This window comes from Saccostrea cucullata, unplaced genomic scaffold, assembly GCF_032062105.1.
Source record: "Saccostrea cucullata isolate Sc308-1 unplaced genomic scaffold, CSIRO_AGI_Scuc_v1 ctg133, whole genome shotgun sequence".
Taxonomy (NCBI): Eukaryota; Metazoa; Mollusca; class Bivalvia; order Ostreida; family Ostreidae; genus Saccostrea; species Saccostrea cuccullata.
The window spans coordinates 274512-297670 of record NW_026935574.1 but is presented as its reverse complement, the minus strand read 5'-3'; the positions used below and the strand labels follow the sequence as shown (position 1 = coordinate 297670).

The following is a 23159-nucleotide window of genomic DNA, read 5'->3' as shown; positions in this document are numbered from 1 at the left end:
TTCCTTTTCTTTTCTGCTAGACCACTTAATTTGCTTGAAAATACTTCCTCTTAAATATGCCAAGTCTGAAGAAATATTTTTAAACAAATCTGACAATTAATGCAGACAAAAATATTTCCTTTTTTTTTTTGTTTATGAAAGCTGTAAGCAGTGTGTATTTTGTTGTTGTTTTTTTTTAATTTCCTTTAAGCCATGTGAATGTTGTAATTAGCCATAAACTACAGAGGTAATCCTGGTAGTATGTTACATGTTAGTGTCCTTAAAAGGTCAACATCTTATCACAGGTTAACAGCTACACCCAACAGCTGGGCTCTCGTTTTTTGAACTTCTAATAGGATTTTGTAATAACCATGTTTAAATATCAAGATTAAACCATCTAACTGGATTAAGCATTTTACTGGTCCATATTATTCATGCAAACAAGACTTTTATTTGAAGGAACCACAAAAGGTGACCTGTAATGTATTGTTCATGGATTTTTTTAAATTGATATCTATCGGTATTCATTATTTTCACTTTTTCGTACTTAAGTAAAATAATATATTTTCCATTTCTGGCTGTTAAAAAGGACACCCATTATTCATTATAATGAATGAAAACTGAATGGAAACTTAATGTACAGATGTATTCACCAAAAAGTAGAAAAGCATCCTTGTTCATGCATTTTTATGAGAGAAAATATTGCATGAATTACTACTTTTATTTAACTTACAATGTTTATTTTACTTTTAGCATCTTCTTACGATAAAAAACCACTTCATGTATAAATAATGATATCACTTTATAAAGATAATCGCTGAGAGGCATCGTTATATCCTGTTCTGCTTGAGTTAGCAGTCTATGTACTTCACAGGCACAGGGATTAATCATGTTAATACAACAGGGAACTTATAAAGACTATAGGTCATCAAAGACCAGAAACCTCTCAGAAAATATGACAAATGGATAAATTTAGGGACAACTTATAAGTAAAAAGACGGAAATCGGTCTTACAAAAATATGACGTACATGTATCAAAGATCATTATGTATCCAATAGAAACACAGGGACCAATGTTCTTTACAGAGTCATACAATATACATGCATATGTATAAAAAGTTTAAAGAAACATTTTGAAACTAATTAATGATAAAATAAGTAAAAAAAAATAATAATCACATGGAAGACAATATAATAATTTTCCTTAAATTAATAAATATTATAAGAATAATTAAATAAACCACACTTGCCGAAATGTTAGCTCGATTCCCCGCTCCTCAATTATACCCCAGATAAGAAAATGTGTATGTTCCGTTTACACAAAACAAACATGCAGCCCCCCAACATGAGAATGTGTCCACTTCTTACCTGTGTGACTTCTCAGGTAACACCTAGCCTACCTAACTGTCAGTCTTTTCTATTCATATTTAGGAAATAATATTATGCCTGTATAGATGGTATAGACAGCAATCAATGATGAAAACAGCTTCACTTAAGAGTAGCGGGTCACCTGACTCAGATTACAGTTATTGTCATGTGATAAATTATCAGCTGTTTTAGTGTTTTATTAACATCATTAACTCTATATTATGATAAAGGTCAAATATACTTGATCATCAAAATCTTAATAACATTACAGAATTATGCAAATACATGTATATACATAATCTCTTCAGTTTTCTGTTGCAGGGATGCATATAGGCATCCCTTTGCTGATTAATACTAATCATCCATGTGCATTGGTTAATGTTATGGTTGTTAATGTTACCACTTCAAAAAACAAAAATACAAATTGATAATTTACAATGTCATGTTCAAGTCGAAAATATTTTCCTCCTTCATTACTCACAATATTTTTTAAAGGACTGGTCATAACTAGTTAAAGCATTAGAGCAGGTCATTTGAACTTCAGAAAAATGGATTTTTTCCATCTTTAAATATATTGGCTATGATAAAGAGGGGGTAAAATTGTCCAATAAAGGGTTCAAAAAATGATTTTGTTGCATGTTAATAAATAAAGAATATATGTAAGAGAGTTGGAACAGAACACTGCTCAAAGTGCACCTGTTCGTTTTTTTTTTTTATATCAGTATTTCAGCAAGCATTAAAAACTAATATATTATATTATTCATTGCGCTTCCTCATTACTTTATCTCTTCCTAACCCGAGAGTTGTGTGTCTCTATTCATTCTAACTGCAGCCTTAGGCAATATCTCTCTATCTACACAGGGTATTACATGTTACATGAAACACTTTTTAACACGTTTTTGTGCTGTAAAGTGCATGGTGTATCATCACCATGATCAGGATATAACTTTAAGATAGTTAATCTGGTTAATATATTGATTTTTTAATTGATCTTTTCTCCTATATATTTTTTCACATCTATACAATACATGTATATACAGTATAGATACCATACATCTTCCTGTCCCATTTAATTAAGATAAACACAGTGCATATTCTGTTGAGACTGCAAACATTGAATAATTCATTGCATATAATGCAATGACCTTCCCTTCATACAAAAAGCTCTTTTATCATGTTTCTGTTGAAATGTTCCCACTAAAGAAAGTTTTAACTTGATCAAGATATGCATATGTCTCATGCAAGGGGGGGGGGCTATTCTGACACTGAGTCAATTGAACATTGCTCTCAATCTGCTAAAGTGTTCCAATCCAGATTATTAAATCAATCTTAAAACTAAACTCTTTAACTTAAAATTGAGTAAGCAGAAAATAAAACAATTTATTTTAATCACAAGGACCCCCCTCCCAAAAATAACCCACATAAAAAAAAATTAAGACACAAAAACCTTACTCTTTTACAAATTATGATGAAAGTCCCTTAATCACTGATCATGGTACTAATAACTCACTAGTGAATACAATCAAGAAATTTTAGATAATTCTATAAGGTAGATTGAACCTTAAACCTCTAATCCTGACAAAATCATATCTGCATGCACTCTTGTTTGTACAATTTTGGATGAGATCAAAACTATACAGCATTAAAAACAAATCAGAGAATAGCCTTAAGTTCACATTTCTAAAGTATATTTTCTTTTAAAATTTGCATGTTTTCAGTACACTACAAATCTGAATGGTACCAACTAGAGTGAAAACAAATAGGACAGTCAATCTTCAATCCTTGTTGTTCATCCAAAATTTTCTGACCAGTAGCTATAGGCTACTAAATATCTTTTAAGTATTCAAAGATGATTCTTTTTAAACAATAGAGCAAAGATCTGTAGTGGACCTTATTTTTGAATAATTAAAACAAAAAGTTTTCAAACTATAAGATGATATTCAAACCTATTTTTATTATGGATATACATTAAATATCTAAAGGATCAGTGAATAACAACAGCAATGCACTCTTTCAATTTAAGAGTTGAATACAAATAAAACCCTGAAATAATGATATTTTCCTAAAATTTACTTAACTATTGCTGAGTTTTTTCTAAGTGCATTATATTCTACCACTCTAACCAACTATTTTACCATATATATTTTGTCTCTTCAAAAGTCTTACATTGTTTTTTAATGGGTTTTTCACACAATGATATTGGACTTGTCTCAGATCCTTCCTCATTTTTGAGTGTTTGTCTGCATTTTGTACAAACACATTACAGACCTTGAATATGACTGCATTACAAACTTATACAGTGTAAGAAAAATGTGATCAGGAGTGTCAAATCTGCACAACGAAAATTGGCAAAGATTCACTAGCTTCTGGGGCTTTGCCTCCTGGGCCCCCTTTTCAGCGGACCAAAGCCCCTGCCTACTCGGGCAATCACATGAAAATTAGTCTGGCTATCCCCTGTTAATCAATATTTATTTAGCAAGGCTAATTAAAAAATAGTGTTTCAAGACAGGCCATAATACCAGTAATCAAGACTTAGGGTTACAACTCAAAACCTCTGAGGATATAAATATTTATAAAAGTTATGGTAAAACACGTGTGTTTGTTATGTAAGCAGATTAAGTCCATCGGCAAAGGAGATCAACTTGTTGTTCATTTGTTTACGGGTGAATAGGTTGAATCCATGTTACGCATGATTCAGTCACATATAAGGTAGATTTTTGGGTGTTTTAAGTCATTCGAAGTTTGCTGCTACACGTACATTGCAACAGACTAATCCTCTGCCCCACCCACCCCTTCCAGTATCGATATTTCCTACATGTTGTTCATATTAATGTTGACATGTCGCTTTTTTTTTAATCTTTTTCTTTTGTAGAATGGATTTCAGAAGTTAAACTAAAGACTGTGCTTTGTATACTGTATACACTTCATTAAAGTCTGTTGCACTCGCGCATGCGAGCTCATCCTATATAAAGTTTTTTGAGTTTTAATTATAAATAATTTATGTTCATTTGAACTGGTGAATTTAGAACATTAACATATTTTACAGGAGAGGAGAAAAATGCGGAAGACTGGACTGTGATTCAAACTCCAGTCAGTTGCTCTACTGACTAAGCTATCTGGCCATCGGTGATTGAACTCAAATGACCACCACATTAAGGTCTCCTTAAAGGTCTTTGGACCCCAAATACTCCAATCCAGGCTCATCCCTGAAAGGCCTATCACCTGTCATTTCCTTGGCATGGCACGGCACCAAATGCAATGAGCAAGAGGAAAAAAATGCAGCAGATCAAACCGGGTTTGATCGCCGTTCCAGTCATACATTTTCTCCTTTCCTACTACAAACTTGGTGCCGTTGACCACCCCCTGGAATTGCAGGTGTCAAAATACCTGCCAGGGGCTATTAAGAACTTGAGTTTTGTCTTCAAGGGCAACAACCATTTAAAGATGGAGAAATGTAATGATTTGGCCCATGGATATCGGCTTGTATAGCTCAGTGGGTAGAGCAAATGACTAGGGATGCAGGGGTCCCACGTTCAATTCTCGGTCCACTGCCATACATTTTCTCCTTTCCTGTTAAACATATTTTCATTTGAACTCACATCCATACATTTATCTGTATTATATTAGTTTCAATTCAATGTTTTAATTTAAATCATCTTTTAATTTAAATCATCTTACATAATAAATAAATATGAAAAAGAAAAAGAGTGCAGATTGCATTGGGTTTTTTTTTAGAGGGGGGGTGTCAAAAATGTGGATCCGTATAGTAGATTATTCTACTGAGCACATAAATCTGAGCTTGTCAGGATAAATTAAACTAACCTTGAGATTATTTAAACTCGGGAATCGCCTCTTGTGAAGTTTTTACTCCGCCTACTTCTTGAAAGTTCTTCCCTGATTATCTGGTTCTCAACTCACAGCAGAATAACCAGTTTTGTCATGTGACAATCCTTAAATTCAAAATACTTATCAAAAGAAGAAAAAATCCGGAAAATGTGCAAAGAAAAATGACTGGCAATTTAAAAATGTCTGTGCTCTTTTTTAAATTTCAACAAATTATTTTCTTATGTTTTCATTCTAACTTCAGTTATGCAGATTTCACATTATTACATAAATAGTTCAAAAATATAATTGGTTTTGAGACGATCCCACGACATTGATTAAGAATTAGTTCCCTTGTTATAACTCTTCAGTGTCAACATGTGGAAGATGGAAGAACGTCAACAAGAAGAGGAGATTCAGGTATTTCATATCATTTCCGATAGAAGAATATCTAATACGTATTATCTACCGATTTTTAAACTTGAACTGAACTAGTTTTAGATTGTTACATTTCTCCTTTTAATAGTTCCATATGACTTTTTCTGTTCCCATACAAAACCCCTGTTTACATTTAGAAGAGTGATGTAACATGAGTGCAACACATGTCAATACTGTATTAGTCTAAGATAAATACATAAGATATCCCTTAAAAGTTCTTAGACTGGGGCAACGAAAACTATGGTTTTTAATTTTTTGAGATTTTCTCTTTTTACAGAAAAAAAAATAATTTTGAATATTTTCAAAACCTTTTATTAATTAAATAAATCAATAAGTAATTTTTACAATTAAATAATTCACAGGAAGAAAAGAAGCTTTCAGGATTCGATTTTTGGAGAAAGACTCTGAATTCAGCCAAGTATGTGGTGGCACCAATGGTGGATGCAAGTGAGCTAGCCTGGCGAATGTTGAGTCGTAAATATGGAGCGCAGCTATGTTACACCCCCATGTTTCACTCATCAGTGTTTGTTAGGGATCCTAATTACAGGAAAGAAGCAATGCAGACGTGTCCAGAGGATAGACCACTGATTGTACAGGTAAGAAAAGGTGAAAGCAGGTACAAGGTGCAGGAAAGGTGATAGCAGTTACAGATAAGAAAAGGTGATAGCAGGTACAGGTATTAAATTAAAGGGAATAGCAGGTACAGGTAAGAAAAGGTGAAAGCAGGTACAGATATTAAAGGAAAGGGAATAGCAGGTACAGGTAAGAAAAGGTGATAGTAAATAAATGATGGACAATCTTTCTTACTTCAGAGAAAACCAGACATGGCTTGTTAAAAAAATATCTTATTTTGCTGTAGTTTTGTGCCAATGACCCTGACACCTTTCTGAGGGCGGCCCAGTATGTGGAGGATATTTGTGATGCAGTTGACCTTAACCTTGGCTGTCCTCAGACCATCGCCAAACGAGGTCACTATGGGGCATTCCTAGAGGATGAGTGGGACCTGCTGAAAAAAATGGGTACATTTATTATTTATTTTTTAATTTATTTGTTATCTAATACCAATAAATGGCTCTCAACTTTTTTCCAGAGATGTTTGCATGTATCATGACTTTTAATACAGCACAATAGTAAAGCAAGTTCAGCAATTCATAGATAAGTTTCTGAATATGTACCTACAGTCATAAGTTGATTGTTATCAAGAGAGAACCATCTTCATGATATGGTATATGTATATTGTAGTTACACTTTGTCATCAGAAGTTGAAGGTGCCAATAACCTGTAAGATTCGAGTATTTGAGTCAAAAGAGAAGACAGTTCTCTATGCACAGATGTTGGAAAAAGCTGGATGTCAGGTAGGAGCAGCTGTCTGCTAAAAAAAAAATGGGGAGCAGATGGATCTGGTCTGTCTATTTTTGCATCTGTGTACATAATTATCAGAAACCAAATATTGTTGACCACTTTTAGGTAAAGAGAAAAAGATGCTCCAGAGGGTGCCACAAATGCACAAGATGTAAAATTCTTGTTGATCATTAAGCAATGTCATTTGAAAATTACTAAATAAAATTAATATGAATATCTTTTTTCTTATCTTCAAGTGCTGAAAATGTGAAAGAGCTAGGACTTTCAATCAAATTATTTGATTAATGTGTTGTGAAAAGAAGTAATTAAAATGTTTACCTCATTAACTTCACCAAATTGTACAAAACCGTTAAGCAGGTAAACAAAGACAATGCTGCTATATTTAATTTGCTACAATTGACTGTTGCAGCTGTTGACTGTACACGGTCGGACAAAGGAACAGAAAGGACGGTTTACAGGCCTGGCAGACTGGGACATCATTAAACTCGTCAGGTTAGAGTTGTTGTATAAAATTCTTTTATGTCCTACAAAAGTTAAAGGGAGGGTGTATCAACAAAAGAATGTGTCTGGAGTATCGTACTAAGTTTGTTTTGTTAATCTTCTGCAGGGAGAGTGTCTCTATTCCTGTCTTTGCTAATGGTAACATACAGTATCTGGCTGATGTGGAACGGTGTATAGATCAAACAGGAGTTCAGGGGGTTATGTCAGCAGGTCAGGGGTCATTCAGAGTTCATAGTTCTCTGTACAAACCAGTGTTTATAATATTTCTGGCCATAAAACATTCACATTATCTGAGTTCTCTAGTTCTATTGTGTCATCTTATAGAGGGGAACCTACACAATCCTGCATTGTTCACTGGTGACAGTCCTCCAGTTTGGAAAATGGCTGAGGATTATCTGGAGCTGGCTGAGAAGTACCCCTGTCCTCTGTCGTATGCCAGGGGACACATCTTCAAGATGTTTCACCACAGGTAGATATATAAACAGTATCACATACAAACTTAACCATCATTATAAGATCTTTTACTTTCGTTTCAGTTTTACACTAGTTATACTTTCTGTTCCAGCCTTAACGTACACTTGGACATCCATAATATAATCCTTTACTTTCGTTTCAGTTTAACACTAGTTATACTTTCTGTTCCAGCCTTAATGTACACTTGGACATCCGTGAGTTGATTGCAGTGGGGAGGTCATTAGAATGCTTCAGATTGGCCACCCTGAAACTCAAGGAGAGATGTCTGGTCAGGGTCACTTCAAAACGATCAAGACAATTAAAATAGACAGAAACAGTGTGTCACTTCTGGTTTGCTATGTACATTTATTTTTTTACCTTTTTCTGTCTTGTTAACATGGTAATCTGTATTGTAGGCAGATGCAGAAAAATTCAAAGAGAAGCCTGAACTGTTCCAATCAGAGTTACCTTTCCCTTACTGGATTTGTCAGCCCTATGTCAGACCAGAGTATGTTTCAGATTGAAATCATTTTTATCTTGGACACTGTAAACTAGTACTGCTCCTTTTTAAAGTAAAAATGAATTGTCATATTTCAAAACATTACATAAAACCAAAGACATATACTGGTAGATGAAGTTCTGGGTGAATATGAAGTTGGATTTGATTCAATCCTTGTCACACAGTGTACATGTTGTATATAGATGTGATAAAACACAATTTGTAATTTATATTGATGTGTTATAATTTGATGTAATATAATTTATATGAATGTATTACAGTCCAAATGAAGTGGATAAAAATAAAGAGAAGAAGACTGTAAAGCGCCCTCTGGAAGAGAAACTTCAGGCTCCAGAATTCGCTGGACTGTCCAAAAACAAAGTCAAAAGACTTCTGAGGAATCCTTTTAAAAAGCTGACGAGGGATACAGAGGAGAACTACGAGAAGTGTGTGGCCTGTCAGAATATCAGGGTACATATTTAATAAAGAAATATAGTATCATTGTAAAACTTTCATAGTTATACAAATTAGGGATTAACTATCCTCTCAATTGTTAATTGCAACCATCAATACGGTAAACTGAATTATACTAGCAAAACACCAATATGAGTGGCTTAAACTACCTATACCGGTGTATCCACGGATGTTAACACAAATAGTTCTGCTTTATATTTATAACATTGGTAACTAGAGCCACATTGCATTGTTTTTATATCAAAGCTAGTTGAAAGAGGAAGCTGCAAAGTAAAAATCAGTGATACACTTTTGATGTTTATTTTTCAGGGTAGGAAGTGTTCTTATATGATGTGTAAGAATTGTTGTAAAGAGAAAACTTTCCGTGAGGTTCTGGACTGTAAAGGTTGGTATCCACTTCTTACGACAGAATAATACATTAAACTCTAGATCTCTTATACCAGACATTTGTCAATTACCTGGAAAAAAAGAGAAACTTATCCGCTATTCATTTATATTTTTAACAAATTAGGCCACAGGATCGTGCTTCGCACTAAAACTTCAAGCAAAGTTGCATTTGATCAGAAGAAAAAAGAGATGGAGGATAGGAATGAAGATTCAGGGGAGGTAATTCTAGGCAGCAGGTGCCCAGACAACGAGCGGGAGAGTACTCAGGGAATCAACAGAGAGAATGAGGAAGACAGACTAGCTGATGTAAACACTCAGGGTGAAAACCCAATGGAACTGGACTCTAATGAAGTACAAAGTGACTCTACAAACAGCCTGCAAATGTTTAATTCTCATACACTGATAGAAGACACAAGCTTTAAGGAGGGAATGAGCTGAGATTTTAAATGTGCATTTAGATATGATTATTTCTCTGTTTTATAAATTGTGCTTTAATGTACATGCATACTTTTGATAAAAAAAAAATCTACACAATGATTCTAAAAGTTGATTTTTTCTTCTATTTTTTTTTTTCCTCAAATCATTGAGTCAAACGCTGACTGACATTTTTCATACAAATTGTTAATCCATTAACTATATACTGAATTGACGATGGATTTTTCCGTCATTTCTCGATCATGACAAGGAGCGGATGTGACATGTCGGCAGGGGATGCTTACTCCTCCATGTCACCTGATCCCACCTCTGATATTTTGGAGGTCTGTGTTTGCTCTGCTCTTATTTTGTATTGTACGTTTTATGGTCTTTTGATCTTGAGTACCATTCGTTATATCTATATGTTTCATGTGTGCTGTTTTCATTATCTTTTATAACATATACAATGTACCCAGAAACAATACAGATAATGGATGGATGGACAAATGAAAAAGTTTTAAGAGTGTATATTTCAGTTTTTATGGTCTCTGGGTCTTTTCTCCATTTTCACAAATGTTTGCTCATAACTTTGTATTAAAAATATATAATGCATAAAAATAATGTTTAAAGATCATGGAGAGATTACCTAGTAGAGATAACAATTGTATATATAGTAAAAGGGAAAAAATATCAAACTTTCCATGTGAATTATGCAGCTATACCTCAAGTCATATCTAAGCAAGTCAAAACACATTTTCTGTTAGCATTTCACAGGAACCTAACATATTAAATGAATGCTATGATATATGTAATTTGTATAATGGTTTTGACAAAAAATGTTCCCAATATTTTCTTTCAAACAGATTGAAAAAAAGTAAGGTTGGGGTCAACTGTTCAATGTCAAGGTAAAAAAAAAAGAAGACATACTTGGAAAGGAATCGGACAACTCGCCCCCAAGACAAGTCGCCCCCAAGACTTCTCAAGACAACTCGCCCCCAAATTAGGACAACTCGCCCCCACTCAGGACAACTCGCCCCCATTATTTTTTCTTGTAAATTGCAAGGAAAAAAACAGAAATGTAATATTCAATAATGCATATTTTATATGCAAATTTAAATCATAAACAATACTTACAGTTGTAATAGCTAGGTTATTTATTTTTTTCCATGATGCATTAACATCATTTTTTTGTATAAATGCATTGTGTATGCATCAAAGATTTATCATAATATCCATGCTTTCTTTCATTTTGTTCTTATGAAATAGAGTGAAAAAAATGCATAGTTTCTTTTCTTTTTATTTTTTATTATTTTATAATTATATATTTTTAATATTATTTATCAAATATTTCTATTTTAATGAACATTTTCTTCATTGTTAAAACATCCAAATTATTTAATGACAAAATTAACGTTAAAGTAAAATCGGCGGCGTTATGAAACTAATGATAATGATAATAAAAACATCAGACAGAAATTTTAATGACACAACCAAGCTAACAACTAATTTTGATACTTCAAAGTGATAACTAATTTAAATTAGTACCTGCAAGCTCCAAAATTAGGAATTTTTTTAGTGTTAAAAAAATTGGCGTGTAGTATCCAAGCTCTGAAGCAATTTCAACGTTATGGAGAAATTTATCATGCAAGCTCTGAAAATTACATTTATTTAGTTTATATAGGTTATGTGATGAAAGTTTAAAATAAATCTGTGAAGTTAGCGAAGATATAGATAAAAAGTGCCAGTGTGACAATAGTGATAGTGTTTAAATTATTAATATTTGTTTTGTTTTTTTATAGTATGAGAAAAAATATTTTCAGATGTTTGTTTTAATTTTCTAGAAACAAATTGAATTCAAATATCTATAGAATATATTTAATATTTGCAGGTTTCTTAAACTGGGGGCGAGTTGTCTTGAATGGGGGAGAGTTGTCCTGAATAGGTGGCGAGTTGTCTTGGGGGCGACCTGTCTTGGGGGCGAGTTGTCCAGCATTCCTTGGAAAAGCTCTCTCCGTATCATTATGTGAACTTTGATTTTAAAAAAGAGGAAGAACAAAAATGTGGACTACTTTTAATTTGGGCTTTACTGTAGGGGTGTCCAAATAAAAAAAAAAAGACGAATTGATTGTTAACTGGATGAAAGCGTCTGAAATTTTCATCGGGTTCGGGATTTTAACTATTCTCATCTTTGCAATGTTTGGATTCGTCAAGTCATGACTTAGTCAGTTAGTGTTCTTACACAAAATACAAGGCTACCGAAAGTTGCTTTTGGACACCCCTTCATCATGACTGATCCCGATTCTTGGCCCGTAAAAGTATACATTTACGACATCAGTAAAGGAATGGCGAGGTCGCTTTCACAGGCATTTCTAGGTAGGCCTAATCGTTTATTCTGTTATTCTGAGATTCCTCTTCAGGCTCTTGCACTTTTTTTTTTGCGTTAAAATAATTATACAAACGCGAGGGCTAGACCACTGTCGAGGAAACAGATGGTATAGTGCTAAACTGTGGTTAAAATGTACCCAAAGTAGCAATTTTTATACCTACTTGATCAGATCAATTTATTGCATTTTGTGGCCAAACAGGTTGGAACGGCGCAACATGGGATATAAATTTCTTTTGATACAGTCACACTTATGATGGATTTAAAAAAATTTGCAAAAATGATTATTTATATTATCAATTTTGCATAGAAACTAATTGTAAAATTGCCAATTCGGAAAGTAATCATTTTTTGACCAAAATTTTGTTGTATTCATCATCAGTGTGACTGTATCAAAAAATATGATATTCACCGTGTTGCTTCGTTTGGATCTTTTGGCTACACAAATGGTAGGGTTGTAGGTAAAATTAGCTACTTTGGGTAGGTTTAAATACCTACCTAGCTATTAATAGCTACGTAGGTAGAAATAGTCTTTAGACTGGACCTGACAAACACGAGGGTTAGACCATTGTCAAGGAAATCTCAGATGATATAGTGCTAAACTGTGGTTAAAATGTACCCAACGGCGCAAATGAATCCTGGTGATGATCAGATCAATTTATTGTAAAGTGCTTGGGAGATTTAAGTTTTCCTAAAGAGCGTTTAGTTAAGCGCTGTGAGTGTGGTAATATAATGGTTCTTTGCAGGGAAACACATAGAGGGAGTATGGCACACTGGGATAGTGGTCTATGGAGAGGAGTTTTACTTCGGAGGCACGGGAGGAATCGAGGCTTGTCCCCCGGTACGTCACTATCAAGAATTAGGGCCATGTAAACAACCTCTTATTTATTCAAGTACATTTAAACATCATGTTCTTTAATCATACACCCCTACACCAAAGAATTTATATAAAATAAGAATTTAATTTTCACAAAATTCAAGAGGACATGAACTAAGCTACAATAATTATTTCGCTATGATGGAAAGTTGTAAAATCAGAAGATTATGACACATTACGCTTTGTGTGTGATATCACTTACAATGACATTAAATGCCAATACATGTATTAAAAATGTTTCTGTCATTTTTATCATATTTTAAATGTGTCTCTGTACCAGTTAGTGCCGAACTGAAAAATAATTCTCTATGTTGCCACTTAAAGTTCTTCAACAGTATGAAACTGTAAACCTCTGTTTATTTTTGAAAACCCAGAAGTTTAATTTCAACTCTTTCCAAACCTGTATGAGACAGAATTTCGATGAAGAATTGTAAAAGTTCTTTAAAATATCTGTCAATAGTCCTCTTTCTCAAAGCACTTGCAAGATGTTCCTTCAGGGTTTGATGAGTAAGGAATGTTTCAGTAACTTGAGTCGGGAACTTATCTACGTCATCTCTCCTCTTAATGTTTTTATACCTTGCTTCACCTTCCTCTGTTTTTATACACTGCCCCACCTTCCTCTGTTTTATACACTGCCCCACCTTCCTCTGTTTTTATACACTGCCCCACCTTCCTCTGTTTTTATACACTGCCCCACCTTCCTCTGTTTTTATACACTGCCCCACCTTCCTCTGTTTTTATACACTGCCCCACCTTCCTCTGTTTTTATACACTGCCCCACCTTCCCTGTGTCTGTCTGCTACCCTTGCTGATGGCCAGCTGCTTCCTCCCAGCTGTGACCATTCTTGCTCAGCTGTCCTCCTCCATGTTTGTTTTTGCCTGTCCAGTTCCATCTCTTCTCAGTAAGGTGGTGCATATCCTGGTGCATGTTCTCCATTCCTAATACGTGGGCAATCCATAGCCTGAACAATATTGTTTCACTAACAGTTGTTGTTTTTGTTTTCGATTTAACTCTTCATTTGATATTTTGTTGTACCAACTTATCATAGAAATTTTGTCCGGAAATCTTCTCTGACGAATGTATTTTATTTCAACAGGGAGGAACTATCCTAGGCCAGCCAGACACAGTGATGGAGCTAGGTCGTACACAGATACCCCGCGACGTCTTCCTTGCGTACCTTGGTGATCTGGCACAATCCTCTTATAGGTATGCTACTGGCTTGTCAACAAAGTTTATTTTCCTTAAAACAACTCTCTCTCTCTTCTGTTATTTTTTTAGAAGCAGCTAGAAATATAATGATTATTTGGTATAAATCCTGTATTATACAAGGTGACAGACAGTCCAGATTTCCTCAGAATAGGGATGTCAACGACCGGTTAACTCGATACTTGATTGAATGTCTGAGTATCAAATACTAAAACTGGTACTCGGTTACTCAGATGTACATATTTTTTTTCATTTAGAAGTACATATATTGAAAAAAAAGAAACTTTTCAAAAAAAAAAAATAAATAAAACCTGCATTCAGTAATCAGCACACTATCGTTTACACCTGTAAACACCCGTTATTGCCTGTGGTTGTGTATATACAGTAATAAGTGACCAAACATTTGGTACACAGGATTTTCACCTTTTGTGGCCCTTAATTTTTGGATGGCTTCAATTATTTGTTTTCACTGAACATTAAAGTATGGTCTGTTATCTTTAAATCATTTTTAAATTATTTATTTTGCATACAGTCATGAAATGCTTCTATTAGAAATGCCGCTGCCCAATTAAAAGTGAAGAAAATATTTAGAAACACATGTAACTGAATACTTTAAAAAAAATGTTCCAAATCAGCTATGCAGAATAAATTTAGCATATATGATGTAAACTGTTTTTTTATGTCCAACAATTCAAATTATTTACAATATTGATCCCAACAACATTTGTGTTCCTTCTCTTTCGTTATAATCTGATCATTACAAGGAACTGTAAACCATTTGTAATAATTGGTGTTTGAATTGATCTTTTGATAAGTAAATTAAGGTTTAAAAAATCCATTTTGTTTGAAAAAATAAAAAAGAAACATTATTAAAGATTAAAATAGTTTAAGGTCAAGATCTAGTAAATGACTTTTGACTAACTTCTTGGTGCTAGTTTCATAATCAATTTCAACTTTCTTTTTCCCATTCTTTACAGCTCTAATAGAATTATGTAGAAAATAAAGTATACATGTATTCATGGAATTCAACTTGAAATTACATGAAAAGTAGTCCTGATACCTATATTAAATTTGACATTATTTTAAAGAAGAGGACATGAACATACAAATTACCGTTTTCTGAAAGTCTGTAGGCAATCTGGATAATTTTTCTTTGTCTTATATGGAGAAAACTCCATATTCACGACTGCTTTTCTTAATTTTTCATTGGAAATTGCTGTTTAATATGATTTTTCATTATGTTTGCCTACAAATTATGCCCCGAAACACCTTACTTCACCAAGCTAAAGTTATAAGGCATAACTAAAGGAGTTTATTTCTCAAATTTGATAAATCTGTAAGCATCTTTCATTTACTAGATCTTGACCTTAACTAGGCTTATGAAAAGTAAGAAAAACTTGTATTCACTATTTTTACCGAGTACCCGGGTACTTGATCGGAGAAATGTCCGAGTAACCGATTATCAAATATTGACTGATTTGACATCCCTAACTGAGGTTGATATTGTGTTTTACAGACCCAGCTGTTATCATCTCCTGGACCACAACTGTAATACCTTTAGTTCGGAGGTGGCCCAATTCCTGACGGGCAATGATATCCCATCATACATCACTGGATTGCCAGCCGAGGTCCTCAGCACGTAAGATATGTTATTAACAAAGATCTATAAGGAAAGTGAATACTGTCTAATTAATACGAGGGTTGATCCAAAAGTAATGTCAATATATTGCATATTGATAAAAGCTATATTTATTTCAAATCAGTCCTGAAAAATTCAAATTGAAATAATTCATACTTTTCAAAATATCGAATTATATACAAAGTGCAATTATGGTAAATTATGACGGATATACGAAACTTTTAACGCTTCCCCAAAAAATATTCACAAACACATTCAAATATTTTACTTTATTTAAGAATTAGTGGCACCAATTGTACACTCTATCTGTAGTTTAGTTCTTCATCAAAATTCTTTGAACAGTACCATAAGACAAATTTAAACGTTTCTCATATCACTCAAACCACGTGACACGAATCTTTTTTTTGACAACGTCGACGTCATTGAACATTTCCACCCGACCTCGTATCTTTCGGTCTTTATGTCCTCAGCTGATTATTTTATTACCCATGACCCGCCCAAAATCTCTGAAACCATCTATGAACAAGTCTCTTTTTTAACATTCTTTCCTCTGCGAGTCTGATTTACCATCGTAACTGTCTCTACTGGCGATTTCCCAATTTTGAAGGAAAAACGCATTACAACTCATTTCGGCGTTTTATTCCATTTCGACATTTTCTTTCCTCAATACATCAGATATAAACAACAATGTTTATGATAAAAAAAACAATGCCGCCATTTAATTTTGAACTAAAGGCTATCAATTGTCATCAATTTTGTGTTTTTTAAAACATTGGGCGATTAGACGCTTTTTAAGATGCGTTTTAAATGTATTTGTCTTTTTTTATTCTAACAATTTACACATTAAAACGTGACTTAAATTCAATTATACATTAATTATTAAATGAAATTTTCAATTTTGATTAGATTTATTTTTCTGCATCTTTTGGTGCATTTTATTTGATAATATGACGCCAAATATTAAAGATATGGACGCAGTGACATTACTTTTGTATCAACCCTCATATATCATATCTTGATATCAACTGAAACAACAACCACTTCCTGTTAACAAAAGCCTTATCAACTTCCTCCCTGAAAACCTCTTTTTTATTGAAGGACTTTTATGACTATTTTTATAAGGGTTTTTGTAACAGACCTTTAAATTCTATAAATCTTGGACAGATGCAACCACTGTTAAGCCTTTTAATTATTTTCTCATAATTTTTGGATAGATGCTAAGCCCTGTCTATGTGAACCCTAGCGGTGGACACGCCCTTTTCCCTGCCGGGAATCCTGCCATGGCTCCAAACATCCCACCAAGTAACACATTCCTGACCCAGTCCCACAATAAACAAGGGTCCAGTACAGCTTCTAAGACTTCTAGTTCCTCTGGACAACAGGCAAGCTCCGAGGTTCCCTCGGAGGGTCCTAGGGGAGCCACCAGCCAGACACCCCCCGCCTCACAGGGGTCCGAGTCTCCTGTAAACTTCAATGTGGAGAGCGAAACAGAAACTAGAGAAATGGAACCTATCATATACAGAGAGGTAACACACTACACTGAAATATTTAATACCCTGAATTTTGTATTCAGAAATGGTTATCTCTGTTGAAAACAGACCTCTAGAATTTCAGTTTGCTTGCCTTTATTCATTTTTTCAACTGTGATTTGCATGCAGTTTGTATTTCAAATGTAAAAAATTAAAATTACAGGAAAGACCCTCAAAGAAACCCCTTTTAGATGATGTTCATGACAAAGTCTCACCAAAGGAAGTTAGTCTCGTGTCGGACATTTATGACTATCTGGGTACAGCTGCACCCACATGGTCCTTGTGTAAGGAGCATGTCCAGACCCTCCACAAGGTGATCGGGGACGGCCGCATGGGGGACAAACTCAGGGGAGAGATATGTGTGCTACTGCAGGAACTGGTTCTCATAGAAGACTTTGTAGAACTGTTACAAAACGAGCCCACCAAGTTAATGAACAGTGTGTTAATACATTACAAGGAGCTGACTGATAGTGTACAGATGTCACTGCTTAAAGTGGTAAGTGTGCAGGATGTTTATAATAGATTGTAACTGTGTAATGTGTGTCTATTAAAATGGCAATTGTACAGATGAGGTAAGTGTTGGATGAGGAACATGTACAGGTGTGTGATACCCAGAAAATACCCAATATGCAGTACTTGTAATCTTGTCTATAACATTCATGAACCCAAAGCACTTCCTAAGTTTATAGGTACATGTAACAAATTGAGATTCTGTCTTTATGTGACTAGTTAACAAATTGCTGCAGTCATCAGATGGGGCACAGGTTTCTGACGGACAGTGCAGGGGGAGAACAGAGTAATATCAAGCTTCTGTGTCCAGAGGTGTGTGTCTGGGCCCTACTCCATGACAACCAGGATATCTACAGCAAAGCCTCAGCTCTTGTCTACAACCTCAGCAGATATCAGGTAACATCCCCTAACACAACCAGTGATTGGGAAGGCCAAAATGGTCAATGGGACTATGGCGTAACTGTCAACATTTTTGATGGGCCATTTCGAAAATGAATGGGCCATCAATATAATCTGAAGGGCCATTTTAAGAGATATCAAAGTGACAAACAAATATGAAATACGAGAGAAAACACGTTTTTGATTAACCGAATCCGATTTTTAACGCATGAAATGCAGTAAATTTAAAGGAACTTTCTTAAAATATAACTGACCCGTATTTTGTGTTAAAATTACGAGTTTTGGAAAGGGAACAGCCCTACCATACAAATGAATGAAGTATTGTACCTCATGTAAGTGCTGCGTTTAACAGGAAGTACTTTTTGACAGGTTTCAACCAATGAGATTTGTAGTTTTAAGTTGACGTGCATTTAAAACGAAAGTAAAACAAGAAAGAAAGTTGTACACGAAATATTTCTTAATAACATCGCTAAAAATTGAATGCACACCTTGGCGCCATGATTGATTGATTTAATGCGCCATTTTTCTCTTCAATGCGACTATGGCGCGTGGCGCAAGCCCTTCCCAATCACTGACACAACATCAACAGATATCAAGTAATGTCCCAAACACAACCTCAGCAGATATCAGGTAATATCCCTAACACAACATCAGCAGATATCAGATAATGTCATCTTACACAACATCAGCAGATATCAGATAATAACCCTAACACAACATCAGCAGATATCAGATAATAACCCTAACACAACATCAGCAGATATCAGATAATAACCCTAATATAACATCAGCAGATATCAGGTAATATCCCTAACACAACCTCAGCTGGTATCAGATAAAATCCCTAACACAACATCAGAAGATCTCAGATGATATCTCCAACACAACATCAGCAGATATTAGATGATATCCCTAACATAACATCAGCAGATATTAAATGATATCCCTAACACAACATCAGGAGATATCAGTTAATATCTCCAACACAACCTCAGCAGATATCAGATAATATCCCTAACACAACATCAGAAGATCTCAGATGATATCTCCAACACAACATCAGCAGATATTAGATGATATCCCTAACATAACATCAGCAGATATCATATAATATCTACAACTCAACATCAGCAGATATCAGGTAATATCCCTAACATAACTGTAGCAGATATCAGGTAATATTATGATAAAAATAATTTTGTAGTTTTCATTGGCTGAAAGTTCGTCACGTGATATTCCTCCTTTTGTGATATCGATGCGAAAGTGTGTCCACGGAAAATGATATCGCACGACACGCCGTTCGGTTGCACTAAAGTTACCCGTACGTAGTACGTGACGTCATAATATAAGAAGTGTGATTTTAACCATTGAGACATAATGACAGCCAAGTCTGTTTAGTTAGGACTGTGTCAGTGCATTCACTTTGAGTGATTATATAATATAAATATTATGGACTTCAGTGAATGGTCAATAAGTGGTTATAAGGACTCATGCCAATTGATATTGACCTCAGACACAAAAAATGATAGCGACCTCGCAGGCTCGGTCGCTATCACTTTCTGTGTCTTCTATCACCACATATAACCACATATCGACCTACACTGAAGTTCATAATTGTATAATATCCCTTACATAACCTTAGCAGATATCAGATAATATCCTTTAACACAACATCAGCAGATAGCATGCAATTCTAATTTGTACCTGTATTTTACCTGAGGATGCCCAGGTGTCTAATATACTTTGTGTTTATTTTATCTTACTTGTACACCTGTATTCTACCTTTCTAGTTACCTGAGGATGCCCAGGTAGAGTTGGGGAGTGCCATCTTAGAATGTCTACAAAAAGAAGTCCCAGAAACTACCGGTAGTACATTGAATTTGTATAGAAATCTAAAGGTTGTACACTGGAAATGAATTTGTAAATGACTATCACTTGTTTACAAGTATGAAGTTTGCTCATCCTCCTATGTTGGAGCTGTAGCATTGTGTCCTGACTGTATTTGAAGTGTACCTGCTTTATTCTTGTTTCAGCATACAACCTGATGATGAGTCTCTTACAGCTAATGAGGACCAATGAAGAGGTGGGCAGAGTAGCTACTGTATACAGGGAAATTTTCGCCCCCGTTTTATTTTCGCCCATTTCGCCCTCTTCTTTTTTGGGCAAATTCAAAACGGGGCGAATTTAAATTACACAACATAATTTCTTGAACAGAACTGTGACTGGGCGAATTTAAAACGGGGCAAAACTGTTTGCAAGTGCAAAAAGGCGAAAATAAGACGGGGCGAAAATAACCCTGTATACAGTATACTGCTAAAAATGTAGCCAGATCTTAAAGTTCATGAGGAAACAATATTGCATGAATTTCAAAACAAACATGAATTTAGATGAATGATTATAAGTATTTATAGCAATAATATTTATTTTCAGAATTAAGTCTTGACAGCATTTTATCAAAATTAAAAAAAAAATTATATTACTTGTAACGGGTCAACTCTATAACATGCATAGTTTAATCATGTAACACATACATGTACATTAAAAGTTTGACATTGAAGTTTCCAATGTTCCCTTTGTAGATGTGTGATCTAGCCGGAGTAGTTGGTATGAACTGTTCAACTCACCAGAAACTGTCACCACGGTTACGGAGTCTGTGTGAAGAGGCACAGACAATGACCGCTTTATGATACACAAGTCTATAGTAACATAATTCTGTGATTTCTAGAACTTTAAAATTATTTTTATTTGGATCAGTATTGAAGCTTTAAAGTGATCCAAGACTTAACTTGTTGTTGTTTATTTATTGAGTGATCAAAACATAAAGGAAAAGGAACAAAATGTGAGAACCTTCATTATTTATTGCATCATTTTGTAATAACTTTGTCTGTACTGTAAATGTTATTGAACAACATATTTATACTTAACAAAATGTTTATGAGTGTGTTTAAAGTAGGGCTGTGTATTGAGCCAAAATTTTCGATACGATACGATACAATATTTTTTTAAGCAATATGCAATATATTGGATTCTAAAACAAGTCCATCAGAAAAGGCTTATAAACCATTTTTTTATGCAAAAACTTCATAGCAATAAAGTGTTTTATAACCCATTTTAAAGTTCTTGTCTTGTTGACATTACCAATAACACTTTAAATTAAAACTTTTAATGACAGTAAATTCAACATGTTCAAGTAAAATTCTCTTTGTATTTTGTAACAATTATCATGTGTTTTTTCCTTAAAAATTATATAATTATTGAACAGTTTTATTTCAAAAAAGGGAAATATAATCTTTTGTGATTGAAATTCCCATCTTTTTAACAGAATTAGAAGAAAAACTATCTGTCCGATACGTATTGGAGGTTATTTTTCGATACAATATTTTTCTTGAATATCGATAGGTATCGATATATCGATATATTGATACAGCCCTAGTTTAAAGAGATGTGTGTATTGGTGTGAGAGATATTTTTATTTCTGGAAGAATTTAAGTGTTTGTTTTGTTTTGTTTTATACATTGCTTAAATTTATAAAGCAACAATAAATTAAATTTTTTACAAAGTTTTTTTCCCTTATCATTTTAACGTTTAATGCTTGCATAACTTATTGAGTAAGGTTTCAAACTGAGGTTGGCACTGACAGTCTAGTTGATGTCACAGGGACATCAACAACCTTGTTTAAAATCAGTATTTCTTGAACTCTTTGATTGTTCAATGGGTCGGGTACACTACTTCATATGAAGACAATTTTCAGCACAAGATGTTTTGTTACACTTGTTCTCCAATCAGTTGAATGAGTTCCAAAGCATGACGATCTACATTGTTTACAATTCAATAGCAACACATAGATTTTAACTCACTGGAGTTGAAAGCTAAAGTGAGTTTTTCTGATTACCCATTGTCCATCTATCTGTAAACTTCTAACATTTTCAACTTCTTCTCAAGAACCACAGGGCCAATTTCAACTAGACTTGGTACAAAGCATCCATGGGTGAAGGAATGTTTAACTTGTAAAAATGAAGAGCCAAGTCCCCTAACAATGGGAGATAACCAAGAAAAGACAAAATAGGGTGGGGTCATTAAAGCATCTTCTCAAAAACCACTGGGCCAGAAAAGCTGAAGTTTACATGGAAGCATCCTGGGATAGTGTAGATTCTAAATTGTAAAAATCATGACCCCATGGGTAGGGCTGGGCCGTAATAGGGAATCCAAGTTTTACATTGAAATTTATAGGAAAAATCTTTTAAAAATCGTTTTCTCAAGAACCACTGGGCCAGAAAAGCTGAAACTTATGTTGAAGCATCCTGGGATAGTGTAGATTCTAAATTGTCAAAATCATGACCCCAGGGGGTAGGGTGGTGTCACAATAGGTATTACATGGGGGGGAGCTAGTAAAGAACAGCCTGGCCAGTTACTCAGGTTAGCAATGTGACCTAAGGGCCTCTTGTATGGTTTATTGCCTAATGTTTACTTTGTCACTGGAAAAACCATAGAGCTTATTTATAGCTAACCTGAGCTGAGAGGTCAAGTGAGCTTTTCTGATCACCAATTGTCACATTTCTAACTTCCCAAAAACTACTTGGCCGACTTTAACCAAACTTGGTACAAAGCAGCCGAAAACGAAGAGGATTTAAATTGTTAAAATGAAAGGCCAAGTCCCCTTGCAATGGGAGATAATCAAGAAAAGACAAAATAGGGTGGAGTCATTTAAAAATCTTCCTTCCCAAGAACCACTGGGCCAGAAAAGGTGAAACTAATGTAAAAGCATCCTTGGGTAGTGTTAATTCTAAACTAAATGTAAATTTTGCCAAGGGAAAGGTCAAGAGCTAAGAAGGCCTAATATGCATGTAGATCATGTTTGTCTGCATTTGTGTCAGACTTCAATGGGTAGGGAATATCCAGTACATCTGAAGCCATTTAG

General features: G+C 34.5%; 3 protein-coding genes across 5 annotated transcripts in view; 2 read left to right on the top strand and 1 right to left on the bottom strand.

Moving 5' to 3' along the window:
• LOC134243314 (V-type proton ATPase 116 kDa subunit a 1-like) overlaps positions 1–15656 on the bottom strand; it is a 33885-nt gene extending 18229 nt beyond the window's left edge. The window contains exon 1 of one of the 3 annotated variants that reach the window (XM_062725571.1): positions 15639–15656. The gene's annotated coding sequence lies outside the window, so the exon portion shown is untranslated. Of the gene's footprint in view, positions 1–5169; positions 5259–15638 lie in introns of those variants that run through there. The other 2 variants (XM_062725570.1, XM_062725572.1) reach the window with 2 other exon arrangements.
• Positions 5488–9745, top strand: LOC134243295 (tRNA-dihydrouridine(16/17) synthase [NAD(P)(+)]-like). Its single transcript, XM_062725526.1, has 12 exons — positions 5488–5589; positions 5970–6203; positions 6467–6626; positions 6850–6962; positions 7379–7461; positions 7577–7680; positions 7795–7939; positions 8116–8212; positions 8340–8431; positions 8704–8893; positions 9206–9281; positions 9408–9745. The coding sequence occupies exons 1-12, from the start codon at positions 5548–5550 to the stop codon at positions 9719–9721; spliced, it is 1650 nt and encodes a 549-aa protein (XP_062581510.1). The 5' UTR covers positions 5488–5547; the 3' UTR covers positions 9722–9745.
• On the top strand, positions 11860–21238 carry LOC134243315 (uncharacterized). The gene is made up of 10 exons (XM_062725573.1): positions 11860–12070; positions 12827–12921; positions 14055–14164; positions 15681–15803; positions 17026–17329; positions 17496–17828; positions 18062–18238; positions 20032–20107; positions 20275–20324; positions 20821–21238. Exons 1-10 carry the CDS (start codon positions 11983–11985, stop codon positions 20926–20928), a joined length of 1464 nt encoding a protein of 487 aa, XP_062581557.1. The 5' UTR covers positions 11860–11982; the 3' UTR covers positions 20929–21238.
• The last annotated feature ends 1921 nt before the right edge of the window (positions 21239–23159 follow it).

Coding starts and splice junctions, on each gene's coding strand:
- LOC134243295 (XM_062725526.1), top strand. CDS start 5,548: ATGTGGAAGATGGAAGAACGTCAACAAGAAGAGGAGATTCAG. Junction 8,432..8,703: donor CAGCCCTATGTCAGACCAGA/GTATGTTTCAGA, acceptor AATGTATTACAG/TCCAAATGAAGTGGATAAAA. Junction 8,894..9,205: donor TGGCCTGTCAGAATATCAGG/GTACATATTTAA, acceptor TTTATTTTTCAG/GGTAGGAAGTGTTCTTATAT.
- LOC134243315 (XM_062725573.1), top strand. CDS start 11,983: ATGACTGATCCCGATTCTTGGCCCGTAAAAGTATACATTTACGACATC. Junction 15,804..17,025: donor CCAGCCGAGGTCCTCAGCAC/GTAAGATATGTT, acceptor ATAGATGCTAAG/CCCTGTCTATGTGAACCCTA. Junction 17,330..17,495: donor AACCTATCATATACAGAGAG/GTAACACACTAC, acceptor TTAAAATTACAG/GAAAGACCCTCAAAGAAACC.